Here is a 19,148-nt window from a genome sequence, read left to right as displayed (position 1 = left end):
TGAACCTAAATAAATAAATAACAGGGATTGTGATTGAAGAATGTGTTAAACTATTTTGTATGTGCAGTATAATTTGTAATAGTATTGCATCCATGGTGAAAAGAGTTTTTTTTTTTCATTTTTGAAAGGAGCTATGAATGTCAGCTCCAATAGCACTGTAACAATTATTTGCATGCACAGCCCACAGAGGAAAACTATACCCGGTGGTAACGCAAATCCAACTGGACACAGAGGCCCTCTGAAGTCAGTTAGCCTTAAGCTTAATGCTGAAAAAAAACTGTTTTTATTTGGCTTATTTCTCTTACAGTTTGCAGCTGTAATTGAAGCCATTTTGGTTTGACCCAACACCAGCGTGGATGGCAGTTGTATGAGATCAGAGGTGCAGTTCTCAATTGTGTGATGTTTGGCAATATTTTGGAAAAATGATATGTCTAACTCATTCTACAACAAGAACAAAAGACGTTAAATTATATACAACTGTCAGGTTGCAGTAAGAAGTAATTTGGAAGGAAGTGCTGGCTGCAGCCAAAACCTGCTAAAAAAGTAGAAATGCAGATAATATCCTGAAGACAACCATCCATCCTGCTGAAGTGTCCTTGAGCAACGTGCTGTGCTGGTTGTGTAGTTGCTGCTCCACGACAGTGGCAAGAAAAAACTGTAAACTTGTCAAAGCTTAGCTGAAGAAAAGTGACCAATTAAGTTGGATTGATTTCTGTTGTGCATAACAGTTACAGTAATAATATGGACGAGTTGGTTTTATTCTTTCTTCATCTAAATAAATAGCTGGATAAATGTGTGTATTTTAGACCTACTGGAGTTTTTATGACAAAGTAACTCATACTGTATCAGTGAAAAGCTGGTGTCTGTTGAGCCTCTTATAGAGACACTGACATGTATATTTGTCTATTTCATATATTTGCCCTTGTATTTTACTTACCGCTAACTGTATTTGATGTGGCGTTTTTTATTGCAAGGCTTTGAAACACACTCGTACATCCTTTTCTGTAAACGTGTCAACAAACACATTTTATTAATTTATATGTTGAACTCAGTTTGTCCTCTTGTTTCAATTGCTGCCTAAATGTGTCTTCAATAATATGCATTTGTTTTATTCGTAATAAATGTTTGATATCACCGCTTCCTTTATCTCACTCAAGCCACACTGGGTGGAATTGGGGTCAAGTGAATGTGTTTGATTGAAATTAAGCAAAACAAAGGGCGCATCAGTGCATCTCGGTTGCACATTTCAATTGCAAGTGCAACATCACATGCGCTAGGTGGTGCACTGTGTAAGTGAGCAAGTTTATGTGGTTTGATCATTGGTAACAAAATCTGTTGCTCAGTAGCGCCACTTGCGCTGGCCTAGCGGCAATACCTATCAGTCTTGTGTTATTACAGCCCTCATGACCACGACAGTGTCAAGTTAGCCGCACTAACACACGGAACCTGCTGTCAGGACTGTCAAAATAAAACGTGCACCGTTTTTTTGCATGTAGCAGCAACTTTGTATGACATAAAGTAGTGCAATAAACTAAAATATATAATTTAGCCATTAAATATATTTAACAGCTTCAGGTTTTAATATAGCAATAATCATAGTATTAGACATAATATTAAACAAAACAATGCCATACTTTTACTTTGCCGGAAACGTTGGCTACTTTCTGACGTGTGTCTGTCTGTCTTCGGGCGGCTTGACAAAGCTTTGACCACGAATGAGCCAATAGGCTGTGGAAGGCAGAGTTGTCCCTGTGGCCGCCATTAAAGAAAGGAATCCATGAATTCAAATGGAAACCAACAGGAACAGAGGCAGAAATTATGACCGAAATAATCGTTAAAATATAGGCCGATGACACATTTCAAGAGGTTTTTACAGGATGTATTTCGTTTTTAGACACATTTTTGCGATGGAGGAGTAAGACAGGACGTCTTTATTTTTTTAAGCAGAGACCGTTTTGGGGCTAAGGGGGAGGGGGAGAGTTGCTTCTTTGCTCTCCTTTTCTTTTTGTTTTATGAACATTTTTCGCAGCCTTTAATTAGTTTTTGCTGTGTGCTTTTGAGATGTCGACGTAGAGCCCACACAGTCTCTTTTATGCGCTTTTAGCTCCGGCGGGGGAACTGCAATCGGAAGGTTGTTGAATTAACTATCCTCCAGCCAAATGTTCCAAAAAATATTTCTCGTTGATTGAGCCTGAACATCTTTTGAAAACACAAATTCGCCAATTGTTCTTTTTTTTCCCGGGAAGTGAAATGATGGAGAGTTGGATCTCGCAGTGAAGAAGGATGAGTTCTTGTTATGTACCAAACGGGGCCAGCTTGGAGGATTGCCATTCCAATCTATTCTGTCTGGTAAGAGATTTAAAACTAAAGGAAAGCAGCCATTTTTAACTAGCTGAACGGGGGCTAAGCTAACGTTAGCCACACAGGCATCAGTTGATAGGAGCTTAGCTAGGCTTACGGCCTGTCGAGCTGACATCATTTCAGGGCAACAAGGCATCCCAAGTCGCTCGTGTTGCCTTGTTCCCTTGTTTTAACACTTTGTCACTTAAACCTGGCTGGAACGGTCTGTCTGTTACAATCTTCTTCCTCTTACATTTCCATTTCTTCTATTCGAAAACTAAACATGCAAGGTTAACGCCACTCGCTTGTTAAGCTTTATTTACTACATTGCTCTGGATAGAAACATCAACATATCGCCTGTTAGCACGGAAATACAATGTTGTGCATTTTACTGCCAAAAAGCCCGACTGCGTGTCCCAGTGAGTTACTTGTTGTAGCACTTTCGCCGTCTCTCCTCGACACCTTGTTTATTATTAACTTGCTATCTCGTTCTCATTACATTTCCACTATGTTTTTATCAAGTGGTGACCCGCTAAAGCAAACACCACATGCACTTCAGTTTGCAGCTTTAACTTCAGTTTGCGGAGACTAAGGGAACCACTGAGCATTAGCTGAGGAATGCTGTGTTGTTGTTGTTTTTTTGCACAACTCTGACAACTCCTGGAGGGACGAATGTCAATGCCTAATTTGCACACCTTGTCGATAAAAACACGCCCCTTACGCTTTGCCCAGAAAGCTATTTTTGTTGTTGTTGTTGTTGCAACAAGCATGCAACAAGATCTTTTTTGGTAACAGTATTGGTTTGCAAGCGTTAATTATTGATGTAATATCTCATCATCTTGTTTGCCAGTGCGGCTTAATCTCCTCGGACTTCATTTTCTAGTATTCACACCAACTAAGGCACGGGCCCCAGGCTGATTATGTAATCTGTGACATGCATTCCTGTGCATTTCAGACAACTAGGTAACTACATATCTGAGCTACACTGTCTGCTACTCTATAAGGTTGCGATGAAGCGTACAGTGTATTCCCCTTTCACTATCTTTTCATATGTTGTCAGTTGTGGCCAGCTGACATTAACCTAAATACACGTGGGATATGTAGTGCAGTGAGCATCCACCGTGTAGTCCAGTCTTCACCCCAGCAGCATATGGAAAGGTGTTGCTTGTGTGTGCAGCTCCTCCTCTGGCTGTATAACCAAGAACATGGTTCTGAATGTGTTTGTTGTTGCAGTTAATAGGCTTGTCAGCAGGCTTAACCACACTTTGATTTGTAGGTTAGCTGAAGAGTGTAAGGCCTACCTGCTCGAGCTCCTCTGAACATCCTGCTTCCCAAGCTGGAGACGTGTTTTCTCGAAGGCTAAAATGTCACCCTTCCAGAAAGTAGAGTTATGTTATAGATTAAATGACACACGACCACTTTGCGGTACAGTGCCACAAGTGAAAGACCACAAAGTACATTGATCCTAGATTGATTTAATGTGTATGCAAAGGAAATGTTGTTCAACGTTAAGTGAGCAGCAGGAGTAGAAAGGCCTCAATAGTAATGTTGACACAGAATGTAGTATAATAACAGCATAGTGAAGTACTACACTGCTCATGCTACAAATTGACACAGTCTCCAATCTGTCCGCCCCCCCCCCAAAGGTAACATTTTATTGCAGAAAAATCCCCACTCTCTCAATACTACTTAGTTGGGTCGATTGTGTGTGCTGAGCTCGTAATTACAATGTTTACGACGGCACTTGAAGGCAGCGTTGGCCACAGTGGACAGCAGAGGTAGAGGCTGGTAGTTGTGGTGCTGTGCCTGTCTGGCTGACTTTTTCCTGCACACTGACAGACTAAGCACAACACCACTGCTGTTATGACTCACTCACTGAACAGACTCCACTTTGTGGTTTTATGGTGAAAGAATGCGAACACATTGTGGGACTTTTTCCCCCCTCTTCGTTTTTCAGTGGATAGTCTTCTCTGGAGTATGATTCTACTTGTTGCATACTTTTTGTGGGGGGGCATTTCAAGTGGGTTTATGGGAATTAACTTGATGTGTAAATTCAGTTTAGTCTGCTTCTGTATTATTATGGACCTACGTAGCTGACATTTGTAGTTTGAGCTTCCATGCATTTCAGCCCCGAAGGTTCTCAGATTTAAAGAAGCACTCAGCAAAAATAATCTGTTTGGTGATTGCATCGTATGTGACAAGAGCTCTGTTTTAATTTCAATTTGAATCTTCTTCAACCAAAAATGCAAACACACACTTGCTTGGTCAGTGACCGGGTGAAGCTGAGGGAGAGGTGAGAGACTTGGTAGGAGAGGAGCATCTGCAGCATGATTTGAGGGGCTTCACCTGTTGCTTGTCTCATATCGTGAGAGGCAGGAAGGCAGCTGTTTGAACACAGCGCTCCCGACTGAGACCCAGAACCCTAAGTGGCCAGAGGGAAGGTGAGCAGCTGGGATAATCAGGGGCCGTAACACCCCCCCCCCCCCGTACGTGTCACCTCAAGGAAGGAGCACTCCCGTGCTGTATCCAGCACCTTTGGCCTTAGATTCCCGCCGAATGCAGCAGAGTTGTTTTTGGCTCCCGAGTATGAAAGATAAAACTTCTCATGACCCACGAGCAGTTGCTCGCATACTTAAGCATTTGCTAAGATGCAGGCAGGTGGCGAAATTGAAAGTTTCATAGAAGAGAGTCGTGTGTTTGAGGCTCACTCGCGCACAAAGCCTGGAGAGCTTGGCCGTTATCCGTGGCACCCTCTGCTTCTGCACACAGGCTGTCACTCATGTATTTTGAACGGACAGACGGAACAACTGCAGAAGGCACATTCATCCCCGGTAGAGCAGTCTGCCTCGTGGATATTGTTGGTGAGGAGTGGAGTAGTGACGGGTCCAGTCTTTGAGAGAGGGGCTCTTCAGTTCTGCCTCTTCAGGCTCAGGAATACCTAAAGACAGAAGTTCATTTTCTTATCTATGATCCAGAGGTTTTATACTCCATCACAGAGCAGGGGGACAAAACTACAGGCAGTGTGACTTTCTACACCATAACTTGTTATGACTTTTTGGAGTGCTATTGAAAATGCAGTTTAATGGCAGTTGACTTCATAAATGATGTAGCCTGCTGTGCAGCTAGAGGGGTGGCTTGTTTAAGAAGAAGTCTCTTCAAAGACCTCTAAAGTCATATTTAAAGCTGGAGGGAGTTGTAGAAGATGTGACTAGAGTTAATGGCAAGGCAGATTTTTCTTCCAATGCTTGCAATCACTCTTTATTTTTCTGTTTCAAACCCAGAACGTTGCCACCGAGCAGTGCAACACAAGCCTTAACGGATCATCTGTATGTCCAGATGATGATGTGCAAACACAAAGATAAACGTCTTGTCTCTTAACAATCAGCAGTGCAAATACTTGGCTTTTTTCCTGTGTAAACAAAACGGGTAGAGAGAGCTGTTTCGTTGAAAGTGTCTTCAGACATTTTTGTTGTTTAATTCATAATAACGGTAATTAATATGAGCTCTTTAAGCTCTAGAGCTGCTTCCGATCCTCACTTTCTCAAGCATGCGGCCATACTGTATACGTGGTGAGACTACCGACTGACCAGACCCCCCACAAACGTCCGTGTTGTCACTTTTGAACTTCACAGAGTTTCCGTTTCTCACCACATCCACACAGTATTGAGCTCAGCTACTCTCGCTGGGATTGTGAGGTAAAACTCGTTGGCCTTTTTTCGCTCTCTGGCATCCAAGCAGTGCAGAAGAGAAAAGAGCGCTCTGAATGTCAGTGAGTACTTTTCAGCTCCACACTGCAGCTGGGCCACATCATGTATCGCTAAATTCTTTCACTGGAACAAACGTTTGCAGCACCTTTTCTTTTCTCTGGTGAAATTCAGTATTATTGCTGTCATTTCAACACTTGAAGCCACTGAACAGAAAACTGTTGATTTAAATGTCTCTAATTGTAATAACTGTGCTGTGTGAGATGCACCTGCAGTGATCGTTATTTCAGAGAAATGATTGGAAAGAGCTGATGTAGATGTGATGCTTTTAATAATAATCTAGTTATCTCATTTCAGATAAAAGGCACAAAGCGTTCAATAAGTCATTTATTACTGAGGATTTCTTGTTGACAGTAACACACCTGACCTCTATACCACAGTTGCTGTCGTGAAGGTTTGCATTGTGCCACGTGTTTCTAAAGGAAAGATTCATAATGTATTCAATTGCCTACTTGGCAGAGAAGCTGCAGCATAGATGCAAACGTCCCGATGGTGGCAGAAACAGTCCCAGAAAGAGGTGATGAATGGAACTGTAATGTAAGATGAATCGTCTGGCCTTCTGCTCTCGTAGACCGTTGTATTTCAATCCGCACATTAATGGCAGCGGCGGCGGCGGCATTAATCAGCATTCCGGCTGCGACTGCTACTACAGCCGCTGAGTCACAAGAGAGGAGGCAGGTCAAAGTTTCCGTGCCCACAGGATGTTGTCAGTTGGTTCAAGTTGCCCTGCGTGAACAGTTGAACCGCAGTCACTGTGGTCAATAACAACAAGCGTGATGGTGTTTTCTCTGCGTGCCTATTTAAAAAGTCACCTGACACCAGGCTGGCCGTTTATTAAAAGGTGAAACCATCTCCTGTTCACTTGCACATAGAGCAGCTTGTTTGCTTGAATTCAGAGATTGCCTTTTTTTAAAAACTTTGCCAGCTGAGAAAGTGTGTCATTGTCAAATGTGTTTTTATTCTATCTTTACTTGAATAACACACGTAATTGATTAGTATAAGTTGTCATCAGTTGGGCTAATGTTCATTTGATTGACTATAGTAATTGATTGTACCTGCTTAATTGCTGTACTCGAATTTGATTTAGTTGGAGATTGGATAGAGAGCAGCTTGCCTTGCCCTATATTCTTTTACTGTAACGTCTACTTGGAAGGTGATGCAGCAGGAAATGTCTCGGTCGGGTGGCCTCTTAACTCTTTACTCTCACTCTATATGTGTCAAGGCAGTTTCGTACAACTTCATGATGATGCAAATACAAGACAGCCCTGCTGTGTGCAGCACGTAATCATGTCAGAAACGTGTGATACCAAAATGTATGAGGAGGAGAGGCCCGTAATAATATCTGCGAGGCACTCCTGAACACAGCCCTGTACATGATGAAGCACACACCGTACCTCTGGAGCCTGGTCAGTAAGAGGATGGGGGGGGGTGTGTTCACATCTGCACTGCTTACGGTCTGCTTTCACAGTTAACCGTCACTCCCGCCCTCCCTTTGCATTGTGTGCACAGATGTTTCCTGGCGAGATGCAGGTGTACTGTGGTGCTTCTCACACTCCAGCAGGAAGGAGCAGCCTAACTGCTGCAGCTCTGTCGGTGCACACAGACCTAGCTCTGCTGTCTGCACCCTTGGAGCCTGTCCTCAGCATGTGTAGCACCTCTTGAATTCCTTAGGAGTGTTCATCAGAGCTCATGATGCTTTGATCATGCATCCATACAGATGCTGTGTTTAAGGGAAATATGTGGATGTCCAATCGGTGTTGAAGCAATAACTTCCTCAGTGCGTGACCTGTAAAGCAGAGTTCTTCTGCTTGTGGAGCCATGCCGGCAGTGCCTAGATGTCCCAGGATGCATTGCTCTGAGCTTCTGACGCCTGAAGGGTTCCCGCCGGCCGTGACCTCTGCCTTTCTGCGCCGACTTTCTTCGGCCGCCTACGTTGAATATCCCAGAGGCGGAGATTAACAATCCAAGCTGGAATAGCAGCCTGTAGTTCCTCCTCACATGCGACTGCGTCACTGCCGCGTCACATGACGTGGCAGTGATGCAGGAAAAACAACAGATTTTTCAGCCGCAAACTCAGCTTTCTGGGTCAATACAGCGTGCACCATCATTTACCATCAACACTGATTAGACGTCCACATAAGTAAAATAAAGTTAGGATGACTCCTTGGGCTTTTGTGTGCTTGCCCTTCACTTATTCCCTTGAGTTAGTGGTGAAGAACAAGTTACACACATGCTTTCTGTTTTCTGATGATGCATACAGTGCATACTTCATAAACCAGCTTGCCTGTATGCTGCTGTGGTGTATTAATTGGACAAGTCCAGGAGTCATAAATATAGTCAGCACTATTCTAACCTCAGGCTTATTAATGATTTGTCCACCTGTGTGTGTGTGTGTGTGTGTGTGTTCTCCATCCTTATTGCTTACTAACTTGTTGTTGTGATCCCGCTCTGCTCCAGCTGATGCCACACAATGCTCTGTTTTGACAGTCTCCCCCCAACCACCATCACAACTCGCACCACAAATCTCCCAGCTTATCCCTAGCCAGGCGAAACACCACCGCATCGCCACAACCACGGGTAATCACTTGTTCAGGCTCAGCGCCTCTGCTCTTGAGTTAAGATATCCCCCTGAATTGTAATGGATTAATTGGTTGAATATACAGAGGGACAGTTTGCCAACTCAGCCTGAACGGGATAGGTTTAACCGGCATGAAAATGAACAGTCCACAGTAACAGATTACTTGAAATGCCTACAGGGACAGATAGAGGACCAAGATTGCCAGCGGAAATGGGGCTGTACGCCTACGGACCCGTGCGCATGCGTGTGTGTGTGCGCGCACGTTTCTACATGTTGAGGTCGACATGGGTTGTCTGTCGGCGCTTGGATGATTAGCAGCAGTGCTAGCTAGCAGCGGAGCGTAATGTTCCTGCTTTAACACTTAATAACTCCGCCGGTGATTTACTGCCTGTGAGGCTTTTTTCCTGCGTGTTTTGTTCTCTCTATAAAAGCCAGACAGCGTTTATAGAAAGGCAAAGCACCCCCACCAGCACTCACCAATAATGAGGATTAAGGTGGAGAGACCACATTTACCAGCATTAGTTCTTTCCTATTTGTGTTCTGTACATGTTGTTCGTGGTGATATTGGAAGCACAAGTACACAGTTCTTTGCAGAAACAAACAAACGTCCCAATTTTTAAAGTCTTTTTTTTTTCCATCAACACACGAGGCTCGTGTTTTGTCATTTACTTTGTATCTTTTAATCTCTTTGTTTTTGACAGCCCATGTGTGTTATTGTCAGAAGTAGTTGGTGGTTGAACTGCCCCATAAAAGAGGATTAATACCTGCTCTTTACACTGTGCTCAGCACATGTTTACTCCGAGGTGCTGAGTGGATCCTGAAGCAGCGACTCTGCACACTGACCGTCTCTTTCTCTCCCCTCTCTCCCCCCCCCTCCCTTGTCTTGCAGGCTGACTTAACAGGGATCAAATGGAAGAGGTTCGTGTGGCAGGGTCCCACCTCCGCGCCCATCCTCTTCCCAGTGACGGAGGAGGACCCCATCCTATGCAGCTTCAGCCGCTGCCTGAAGGCCGACGTGCTAAGCGTATGGCGGCGCAGTCAGCGGCCGGGGCGGAGGGAGCTTTGGCTCTTCTGGTGGGGGGACGACCCCAACTTCGCCGACCTCATCCACCACGAGCTCGCAGGTGGGGGCTCCTTGTCTACACATTAAGGGCATTTGCTAAACAACGATGCGTGTTTTATTAAGATGTGCAGGTACGTCGGCGTTACGCTGCTGTCACACAACGTGGGGGTCAGAGGTCAGGGTCAGATGCTGAACGTGTTGTTCAGCACCCAGGGTGCTTGTAGGGATTCAGTGACTGAGTTCAAGGGAACAGGGAGAGGGCTCCTTGGCACAGAGGGGGTTCTCCAAGTGAAGGAGTCATTTGCCCTGCTGCTGCATGATAGTAAGGCAGGTGGTCAGCCAAGTTAGTTTTTCTAGTTTTTTGCAAATTAGATGATTTAAAAGAGGGAGTGAGAGAGGACCTCTGTTCTATGGGGGCGCCCGTGGCTTACTGGGTAGAGAGGGTTGTCCACCAACCGAAAGGTCACCCGTTCGATCCTCGGCTGCACCGTGTCATGTGTCGAAGTGTCCCTGAGCAAGACACTGTACCCCTAACTGCTCCCCGGGCGCCTGTCATTGGCAGCCCACTGCTCCCTATATATACAGGGATGGGTCAAATGCAGAGAATAATTTCCCCACTGTGGGACTAATAAAGGAATGTTTCTTCTTCTTCTTATGTTTTAGTCTCTACTAGAAATCCATGAATATGAAAATCACCTCCCCATACCGTTGCACCTTTTGTTGGATTTACTGAAGGTTATAAAGCTAAAAGAGTGATGGCTGTAAAAGATAACGGGAGGTGTGGAGGGCTTGCAGCTTTTGTTAGAGACGCACTTGAACATCGATCACCCTGTCAAGATACGTTATTGGTCGTACAATGAAAAATGATACAGATTCTGCTGTCTGATTGTCAGGTAGGCACAGGGGAGGAGCCCTGTAAGTGAGAGCCTCAGGGAAGTGTTCAAATCTGTGTAATCTAATACCCCCCCCCCCCCCCACACACACACACACACACACACATGCACCCTCCTCTAACTGATGAGCTAGCCAGCCAGGCTGGTAGTGCCAACACCTGTAGGGTGACTCCCTCTCACACGCTGGGCTTCACAGCAGATGAGGCAACACCGTGCATTTTATTTTGACCAAGCAGAACAAGGAATCTAACGTCACATGCTGTCTTTCCACAAAGGATGAAGAGAAAGGTGTAAGACGCTGGGCTCAGTCCGATTTATAACTCGAGTGAGAAACACAGCATGCAGGAGCAGCCATGCAGAAACGAGGCAAATGCATCCACCCCTCCCCACTTTCTCCTCTTCTCCCTCTTCAGTAACGGTAACATTTAGCGGTGGAAGATGGGGAAAGGCCGTCTTTAGTCATGCTCTCTGCCATGTAAATTGAACTTTGGAGTCTGAGCCAAGCACAGTCTGTGACCCTCCTTCATTATGGGACATTGTGCTTGAAGTGGACTCAAAATGGGAAGCGAAGGCTACGATGGTCCGCTCGTTCAGCCCTAACGGGTCCGCTAATAGAGTGTGCTACATTTCAAGTGGGAGAGTGTGGTATGGACAATCTATATTTGGACGATGTTGGGAGTCACTGCTGTGTTCTTAATCTGCCTTAGGGGAGATTAAACGTGATATTGTTCGTGCGTCAGGTGATGGAAATTGCATAATTGAATATTGACCGGGAAATCTCGGCTGCATTCTTCCTCGCAGCTTTTTTAAAAAACAAAATCATGAATCATGTTTTGGCAGGTTTTGTTTTTGATGTGGCGCTCTTTGAATTTGTATTAAAACACCACACCTAGAGCACATGTATTCCTCTTGAGGGTGATGTCGACGTGGACAGCCACAGAGACGTGCACGCCGAGCACCTGATGAGCTTTTTCCCCCATGTTTGTCAAGTGTTTTGCACCCTGACTCAACAGTGTCTCTGTGTGAATGGTTCCCAGATGGGCGGTATTATCGCTGTTTCCTGTTTTGGAAGCTGCGGCTCCCTTCTCTCCAGTGGAAGGCGTCTTCCTCCTACTTCTTGAGCCTTTCCCCCTCCTGTAGCTGCTCTGTGTGTAGCCGCTGTGTTGCATTATCGGTGAACTGAAGCAGAGCAGCCTCTCTAGAAGAATCTAAAGGCAGCCAGAAGGCTTCTTTTTCCTCCTCCAACCTCGACTCTGCAGCTGCTGATCAGTCTGTTCAGAGCGGTGTGTCCTGAGACCTGATAACACAGCTGAGACGGGGATGGAGGAATGTCAGGACCTCTGTCTGGATGGCTGTTACCTGTGTATGCACCTGGGGAGAGGACGCTACTGTCCTCTCCCAGAGCCCTTTAAGGCGTGAGTATACTCAGAACTGCATGTTAGATGGCTAAATAGCTTATCGAACTCTCTGTCTGTCAATTTCTGTAATTTTCCCCAAACTGTCAATCTGACATTCACACCCACTTCACGCTGTGATTGTCTAGCTATGCCTAGGTGAGAAAGGAGCCAGAGTTTGAGCTTCTCTCTCTAGCTCTCCCTTTCATTCTTTGCACACTCCTGTCTGTCACGTCTCCTGAGAACAACACTATGGAATGCCTGTCAGGAGAGACTGTTTATAAAATCTGCGCCGGTTCCCCCGTATTCAAACAGTCTCGTCTCCTCCTCTCTGCGACGATCAGCTGTTCACCCTGCCTTCGTGTGGCCGGTCTGACCCGCTATGAATCGCCTTCAGCCGTGGTTCGAGAACACGTCGTGCGAACCAGGTCTTTCGCTCTACAATAATTCCACCCTTAGTGCACCAAAAAAAAAACGTGATCAGGGATTTGTAAAAGTTATATTGGCTCTCTTTCTTTCATCCGATCCGTGACTCTGATCTGTAAGACGATCCGAACTGTGAGTCTTATGATGCGTTGCACCGCTACCTGAGAGCCACGTTATTTCCTGCTGGGTCTGACCATCTAATTGGGAGTAAGGGGATGTCACGTGAATGCTGATAGAATTAGGTTTTCTTGGTCCTCTGTAGGGATGGGTCGTGATATTGAATTTTGAAATGGTCATTAAATTATGAAAAAGTTTGAGCGGGAGATTGGAGGGAACAAACTGCTCTGTGAGCGAGGAGTGCAAGTTATCACCGATCCACTCGCATGCCTTGTCTTCTGGCTCAGTTCGGTGCTTTCCTCACGAAGGCATTAAAGCTTTTTTACAGCGCTGTGAGATGTGCTACGATGCTACTGTGCACACAGATGAAACATGCAAAGACGACTACAGCCGTCAAAAAGTTCTGGAACTCTTTCCCCTGAAACAAATGAGGTGGAGTGCAATCTGACGGTCTAATACGTTTGTATACCAGCGAGTGTTGTCCATGCAGACAATGACAGGACCTGCCCGACTGAAATGTCCCAACAATTGTTGCCTTTGAACCGCCGCACACTGTATTTTCCAGCGGTTCAATGTATTTTCTGTTTGCCTTTTGTCCTAGCCTGGCTCGGGATTAAAAAGCTTTTTTTCCTTTTGCGTATTCAGCCTCTTTTTAGTCTTATGGCAATGTTGGCGGTAAACATGAAAATCCGCTCTTTTCCTTTCATTTCGGCAAGCCGAAATGGCGCTTACTCATCCCACCCCCCCCTCACCCCCCTCCACCCTCATTAGATTAGCGGCCTGTGAAAGTCTTTTAATTTTGAGCAAGTGCCATTTCTGTATACCAGCGTGCCAGTAATCCCTTCTCTCCAGGGAGATGAGGGGAGAAGGAGTGAGCTGGAGAGATGAGAGTAGTGAAGGGAAAAACTTGAGGGATCTTTTAATGTCTGCCGCTTAATCACCATTGAAGGAAGGGTAAGGGTAACCACCAAGCCCCCCCCCCCCTCTACACTGTTGGACACCTCCCCCTTGCTCGCGCTAACACATGAGTAAAACCAATTATAATCTTCCCCTGGCCATGCACAGAAATGATTCCCAACAAGTGAGCTGCTGAATTAAACGGCTTGCCTCCCCCCCCCTCCCACTGGTTGAGTATAGGCATGCATCAAATGCAATGCTCTCTTTATCGTCATCTCGCCTCAAAAGCTGGTGGAATCTCCTGACCAGAGGCATTCAAAGCCAAGGATAAACGGCTGCCTTTACCTCCCCTCAGATCTCTTTTTTTGGGTTAGAAATAAGGAATGGATGTCTGTCTGTGAGGCTAATTGCGCCGTCGTACATTTCTTCCTTGTCTGTCCTGGTCTCTTTTCCCATAGCGTCTCTCCCAGTACGAGTCCCAGTGGGGCCGCTGACAGTCTGGCTTCATGTTTCCCTCTTGGGTCTTTCCTAGTCCACTGGTCCCTCAGCTGCATGTGACTCTAGAGTGATGGGCTTCACGTTGCAGTCGTTCCTTACCTTTCTAATGAAGTGGAAAGGGGAGAACTCAAAGAACGCGGACGTAGGAGAATTCGGCAAACGTCTGTTTCCATGAAAGTCATTTTGGTGTTGCTTGCTTGTAAGCGAGTCAAACATCTATCCGTGCATATTGCTCTGTTGTAGCAAGGCTGGATTATTAGTCGCCTAATGGGAAGGTTGAAAAGGGTGAGACGGTCATCTGCTGCCCAGCACAGGTTATCAGGGAGCAATCTCCACGGCGGTCCCTGGAGCTCACACATCTATTCATCACCGGGCGCCGGGTCGGACCGCTAGAGGACGACTGACAGAGAAACGGTGGGGGATGGAAGTAGAGGACTGCATTTCAATGGTCTGTCTCCTCCACCAGTTGATGAACACTTTGTCTGGGATCCATCCAGTGATGGAGGGAGGAAAGCTTAATGTAACAGCTCTAGGTGAGCTTGTTTTGCACAATGATCTTCTGAACATTGTTTTTGTTTTTGCTGGTATGCAGTAATTCTTGGCTTTCTTCTCTGTTCTTGTTTTAGCTCTCTCCTCTGTGCCTTTTTGAATCGACGGTTAAATAAAAACAACCCTGCTATGTACCTCAGGGCAGAATATCCAGTTCCAAAGGGCATATTTCAGTAGTCTGCGAGGGCCCTGTTGGCTGAAGGTTTCACTGTTTTTACAAGTCAGACTATTTTTTTTCCCCCTGTCTTCTGTGAGGGGCTCACAACTTCAAAATCATTGAACGGCCTTCATACCTGTGAGCCGTACTCCGTTTGAAGCACTACCTGCAGAATACAGATGTTTGTTGACAACAAATTTCCACAGCTTTCAAATACCAAAACATCTGTTGACAGTGTGTCTGCTCTTCATTTCAGTACCTCTGAATCTCGTTGTCTGTAACTGTATGCCAGCGTGGTGAAAGAATTCATCTTGATTGTATGTAAAACAGACTTGAACCATAAAAAGGAAAGAAAGATGTTGTTGATGTAAGTTATTTTTACTGGTAAAAAAAGAACCGTATGGGTCAAACCATGTTGTTGGCACGCAAGACGAGTAGTTTGTACCTCACTGTATTGTTTAAACATCCCCAATGAGGACTAGAAACTTGGATTCGCTTTTATTCAACAAAAATAAACACTGTTATTTTAAGTGAAACATCTTTTTAATGTCACGTCTTATCGAGCTTTTATTGGTTTTAAATTCAGTTATTTGTAAAATACACCTATTCCAAAAATAACTAAAACAGCAAAACATGTGAATCACTCGACTCAAATCATGTGAATATTCTGAATCAACTTAACTTCTAGTCATCATCTTAATCTTCACGATCATCATACGTGATCATTTCACTGCTGGGAATTCCATTGCATCATATCTGGTTTTTAAAAGAATGATTTTGGGCATCTGACATTCATTTGCATGATCAATGGCAGGAAATACCAAAGTGTTCGAGGACATTTTAAACTGTAAATTGAGAGGCTCAGGCACAGCTTGAGTTTTTCCTCATAGTCCTGTTACGTTGACACCATGGCCTGTTTTAGTGCGTTTGTGATTCAGTGGACTTTTTAACGCTTTCTGTCAAATCGTCAAGTTGCTGCCCCTGTTTTCTAAAGTAGCCCGTCTAATGAAGAAGCCCCCCGTCTGTGCAATCAATGCAGTTCTTAATGCATTTTGTAATCAGTTATTTTGCTAATATTGGGTGACTGATCTCATCATGCTCGCGTCGTAAAATGTCCACGCATAGCGAATCACAACTTGTCAATAGAAACAATTTTATTTTTGAATTTAACAAAGTAGCCGACTTGACTTAAACGAGCTGTCGGCTGTTTGGCCGCCAGCCTGCACTTCTGGAAAGCTCTGAGCTTTACGCGTGTCGTGGCAGAAGCTTTCGTTGATCATCAGGGAGTGTGTAGTGAAAAGAAACGGATCTGTTCCCTGCCCTCCACACAATCACACGACCATTCCTGCCTTCTCATAGTCCGTACAGTCGACGGTCTCTGAATCTAAAATACAACTCGGATGAAACTGCTGCCAAGTTTATGTGACGGCGAGAAATGCAAACGGATCTTCCCGACGTGCGATCGGTTTAAGGATGTGCGAGTGGTTGTCAAGTACCCTTTAAAATGACTCTGCAGGCTGATTAGTGGCCGTGTGGCATGCTGAACCGTTGCACATACAATAATCCTCGTTAAACAGCGTGTGACTTTAAAACACCAGTTGTTTTCAAATTCAATAAATCCTGATATTTGGTGCTGCTGCCATGCGGCCGCTCTTGTTTCTTTCCCGGTGCTTGTTTTCATAAATCCGTCGGTAACGGTATCTGCTGTTCCTCCACTTGTCTGCATTGATAAACCTGCCTGTGGACTGTAATCTTCATGACTTGACAAATCTTGAGAGTATGAAAATGTGGGCTCATATTTGTCTATCACAGGCCCATATTCTTACAGCAAAATTGTCAAGCCACCAGTTATGTGGTTGTCTGACTCTGCACTCGCAATCCTATTTAAAAGAATGTAAGAGCATGTCTGCTCTCTGGGATAGTGACGGGAGCGATGACACACGGAAACGAGTGCGATACAGACGCAGTCCCACAGTGATGTAAAGCCCACAGTAACACTGCAGTGGAGGCCCCAGGCCAAGGATTCAGAGAGAAGAGACGCCGTGCGCTCCTTAGAATCCCCAAATGTAAAAAGCACATAATTGGGGCAGGAAACAGTGCTTTCTGGAATGACATTTAAAGATCCCGTTAATACAGTGAAAGCTGTTTCTTCTCTGTTAGTTCTTCTCTCAGGCACATTGTTGTTTTCTATACTATTTGATCACTGGTAGTTTTGGTGAAGGCTTGTTGGTGTGGTGGTCACACAGAGGCCATGGATGTGTATCAAAGATAATTAGTCAGTGATACACATGGTTAACCTTGGCTTAGGATTTATGGTGCTTTCTCTTTTTCTTTTTTTTTTTTTTTTTCTTTTTTTTCACTTCAAAGATGGTTCTATACTTCAGTGTGCGACGTCGAGAACGATGAATAGATAAACCCGGAGCAGCCCCGAGGAGAAAAAAGTAGAGGAGGCCGATGGCTTTTGTGCTCGGGGATCAATTTTCCGGGGCTAATCTCCTTCCTGTGAACCACCCTCCGCTTTCCTCTTTTCCTCCTGCTCCATCTCCCTCTCCCGCTCTCTCTGATAGATCTCCATTGACCGGCACAGCGCAGGGACTCCACCATGCATGCAGCTCTGGCCCATGGGTGCAGTCTCCCTCTCCTCTCTCGCTATCCGTCTCTCTTTTCCCCCTCTTGCTTGAGAAATATTCATTAATTAGTAATGGAGCTTTTACAGAGCACCAGTGGTTCTCTCTCTCTCTCTCTCTCTCTCTCTCTCTCTCTCTCTCTCTCTCTCTCTGATAAGGAGGAAGTGGAGGAGAGGAGAAAACCTTCTGTCCAGGCTTGGTAGAATCCCCCTGAGCTCAGTCGATCACAGGGCATTAATCTTGCTGTTTAATGACCGACTGCTGCTCTAATTGCTTATACACAGACGAGCAACTGGGAGGGAGCGGGGGGGGGGGGGGCTCAAGTATTTTTTCCTTTGCGTTTACTCATTTTCATAACTTTCTTGTTAGTTTATATGGCCTCCAGAAACACCCATGTGCCATTTTGTGATATTACGGTGTGTGATAAGCGGAGCACTGGTTGGATCTAGATGTTCTAGGAAAGGTGTTGTGCACTTTTGAGTCTGAAGGACTTTCACTGCTGGAAGTAGATGTGAGTACTCTTAATTGAGCTCCAGAGCTCTTCTAAAGGGCAGCTCATCCAGGCCTGCTGCACGGGAGGCAGCGAACGTGAACGTGTCCCAGCCCATCAGCTGAGCTCATAAATCTTTGTCCAAACGAGGCCACTCGTCTTAACGCCCCGCGCTCTGACCACCGCGTCCCAGCCTCCCATCACATGTGAACTCAGAGATCCATCACCAGGCTGGAATTTCGGGTCACGGATTATTTATTTCTATAATCTTTTTTCAACAATCTTGGGTACCTGAAGTGTTCTTTACAACCACAGACGGCACTTTAAAATGATGTGTTGGTGATTAGATATATCGCGGCTCATTTTGGATTGGTGTGAATGTCTGACGCTCTCGCACTACTTTAACTCCATTACTTGTAAATAGCAATGACACCGAATGTAAGCAAAGCAGCTCTAAAAGCAGCTGAGGAGACTACTCTCTCTACAGCTAACCTCGGTTATAATAATAATAATAATATTCATAGCATCAGTGAGTTATGATAATTCAAACTGTTCTGTGAAATGCATTGATCATCTTAATTATTTCTCAAAATTTACTAAATAATTTTTGCACTAAAGTTTTCAGTAAAATTTTAAAATACGAAGTACTTTCCATTTTTCAAATGTTAAATCCACACAGGAGCAAACCCAAACAGGCTTATATAGACTCTTTTATTAATGACCTGGAAACATGCTACATATGACATGACCTATATCGGGACGAACCATTAATTAATGAATCAAGAAAATCTTCAGATCATGATTACTGAAAATACTTGTCAGCTGCATCCAAAGCGATCACTTTCAGATAAGACGGTTAAACGGAGGATTTGCTCCGTTATGTTCGTTGAATAGTTCTGTGCTGCTCTTGACTTTTTTACAGCTTCTATCAAGTGACGCACGGCGGTACAAATGATGCTCCTTTTCAACTCGCTAGATCTGCTGATTATCTTTAATCTTTCGCTACTTCACATGGTTTTCCATTCAGACGTGTTTTTTGTTGTAGAGTAATGTTGAGAGTAAGTCCTCCAAGTCCTGTTACCTGCCCAGGATGTTTGGTTTTGTTTGTTATTTTGCATTACTAATCCTGGTGAGTGTTGCATTGTCTCCATTGGACTCACATAGACCTGCACTGCAACATTGTTTTTGTCTGTGTGTCTGTCTGAAGAGGGGAGTGTTGCAGCAGGCGTTGCATGATGAACGTGAGGTCGTTGGGAACACTTGATGTAAACCAGACGCATGTTTGAGAGCTGCTTGAGGGAGAGACTGAGCAGGAACAAGTGACAGGGAGGAGGAGGGAGGAGGAGGAGTGGTCC

The 19,148-nt window shown here is 44.9% G+C and overlaps 1 protein-coding gene across 6 annotated transcripts in view; it reads left to right on the top strand.

The window, feature by feature from the left end:
- Positions 1–1,722: 1,722 nt before the first annotated feature.
- med13a (mediator complex subunit 13a) overlaps positions 1,723–19,148 on the top strand; it is a 72,186-nt gene continuing 54,760 nt past the window's right edge. Inside the window, exons 1-4 of one of the 6 annotated variants that reach the window (XM_076102259.1) lie at positions 1,723–2,131; positions 2,247–2,349; positions 8,592–8,681; positions 9,572–9,806. In XM_076102259.1, the coding sequence (XP_075958374.1) occupies positions 2,284–2,349; positions 8,592–8,681; positions 9,572–9,806 (391 nt within the window). In that variant the 5' untranslated portion in view covers positions 1,723–2,131; positions 2,247–2,283. The other 5 variants (XM_076102254.1, XM_076102256.1, XM_076102255.1 and 2 more) reach the window with 5 other exon arrangements.

Source organism: Anarhichas minor, unplaced genomic scaffold, assembly GCF_050575085.1.
Source record: "Anarhichas minor isolate MPS153535 unplaced genomic scaffold, ASM5057508v1 ptg000027l, whole genome shotgun sequence".
Lineage (NCBI taxonomy): Eukaryota > Metazoa > Chordata > Actinopteri > Perciformes > Anarhichadidae > Anarhichas > Anarhichas minor.
The sequence above is the reverse complement of the archived record's forward strand: the minus strand, read 5'-3'. Positions and strand labels throughout refer to the sequence as shown.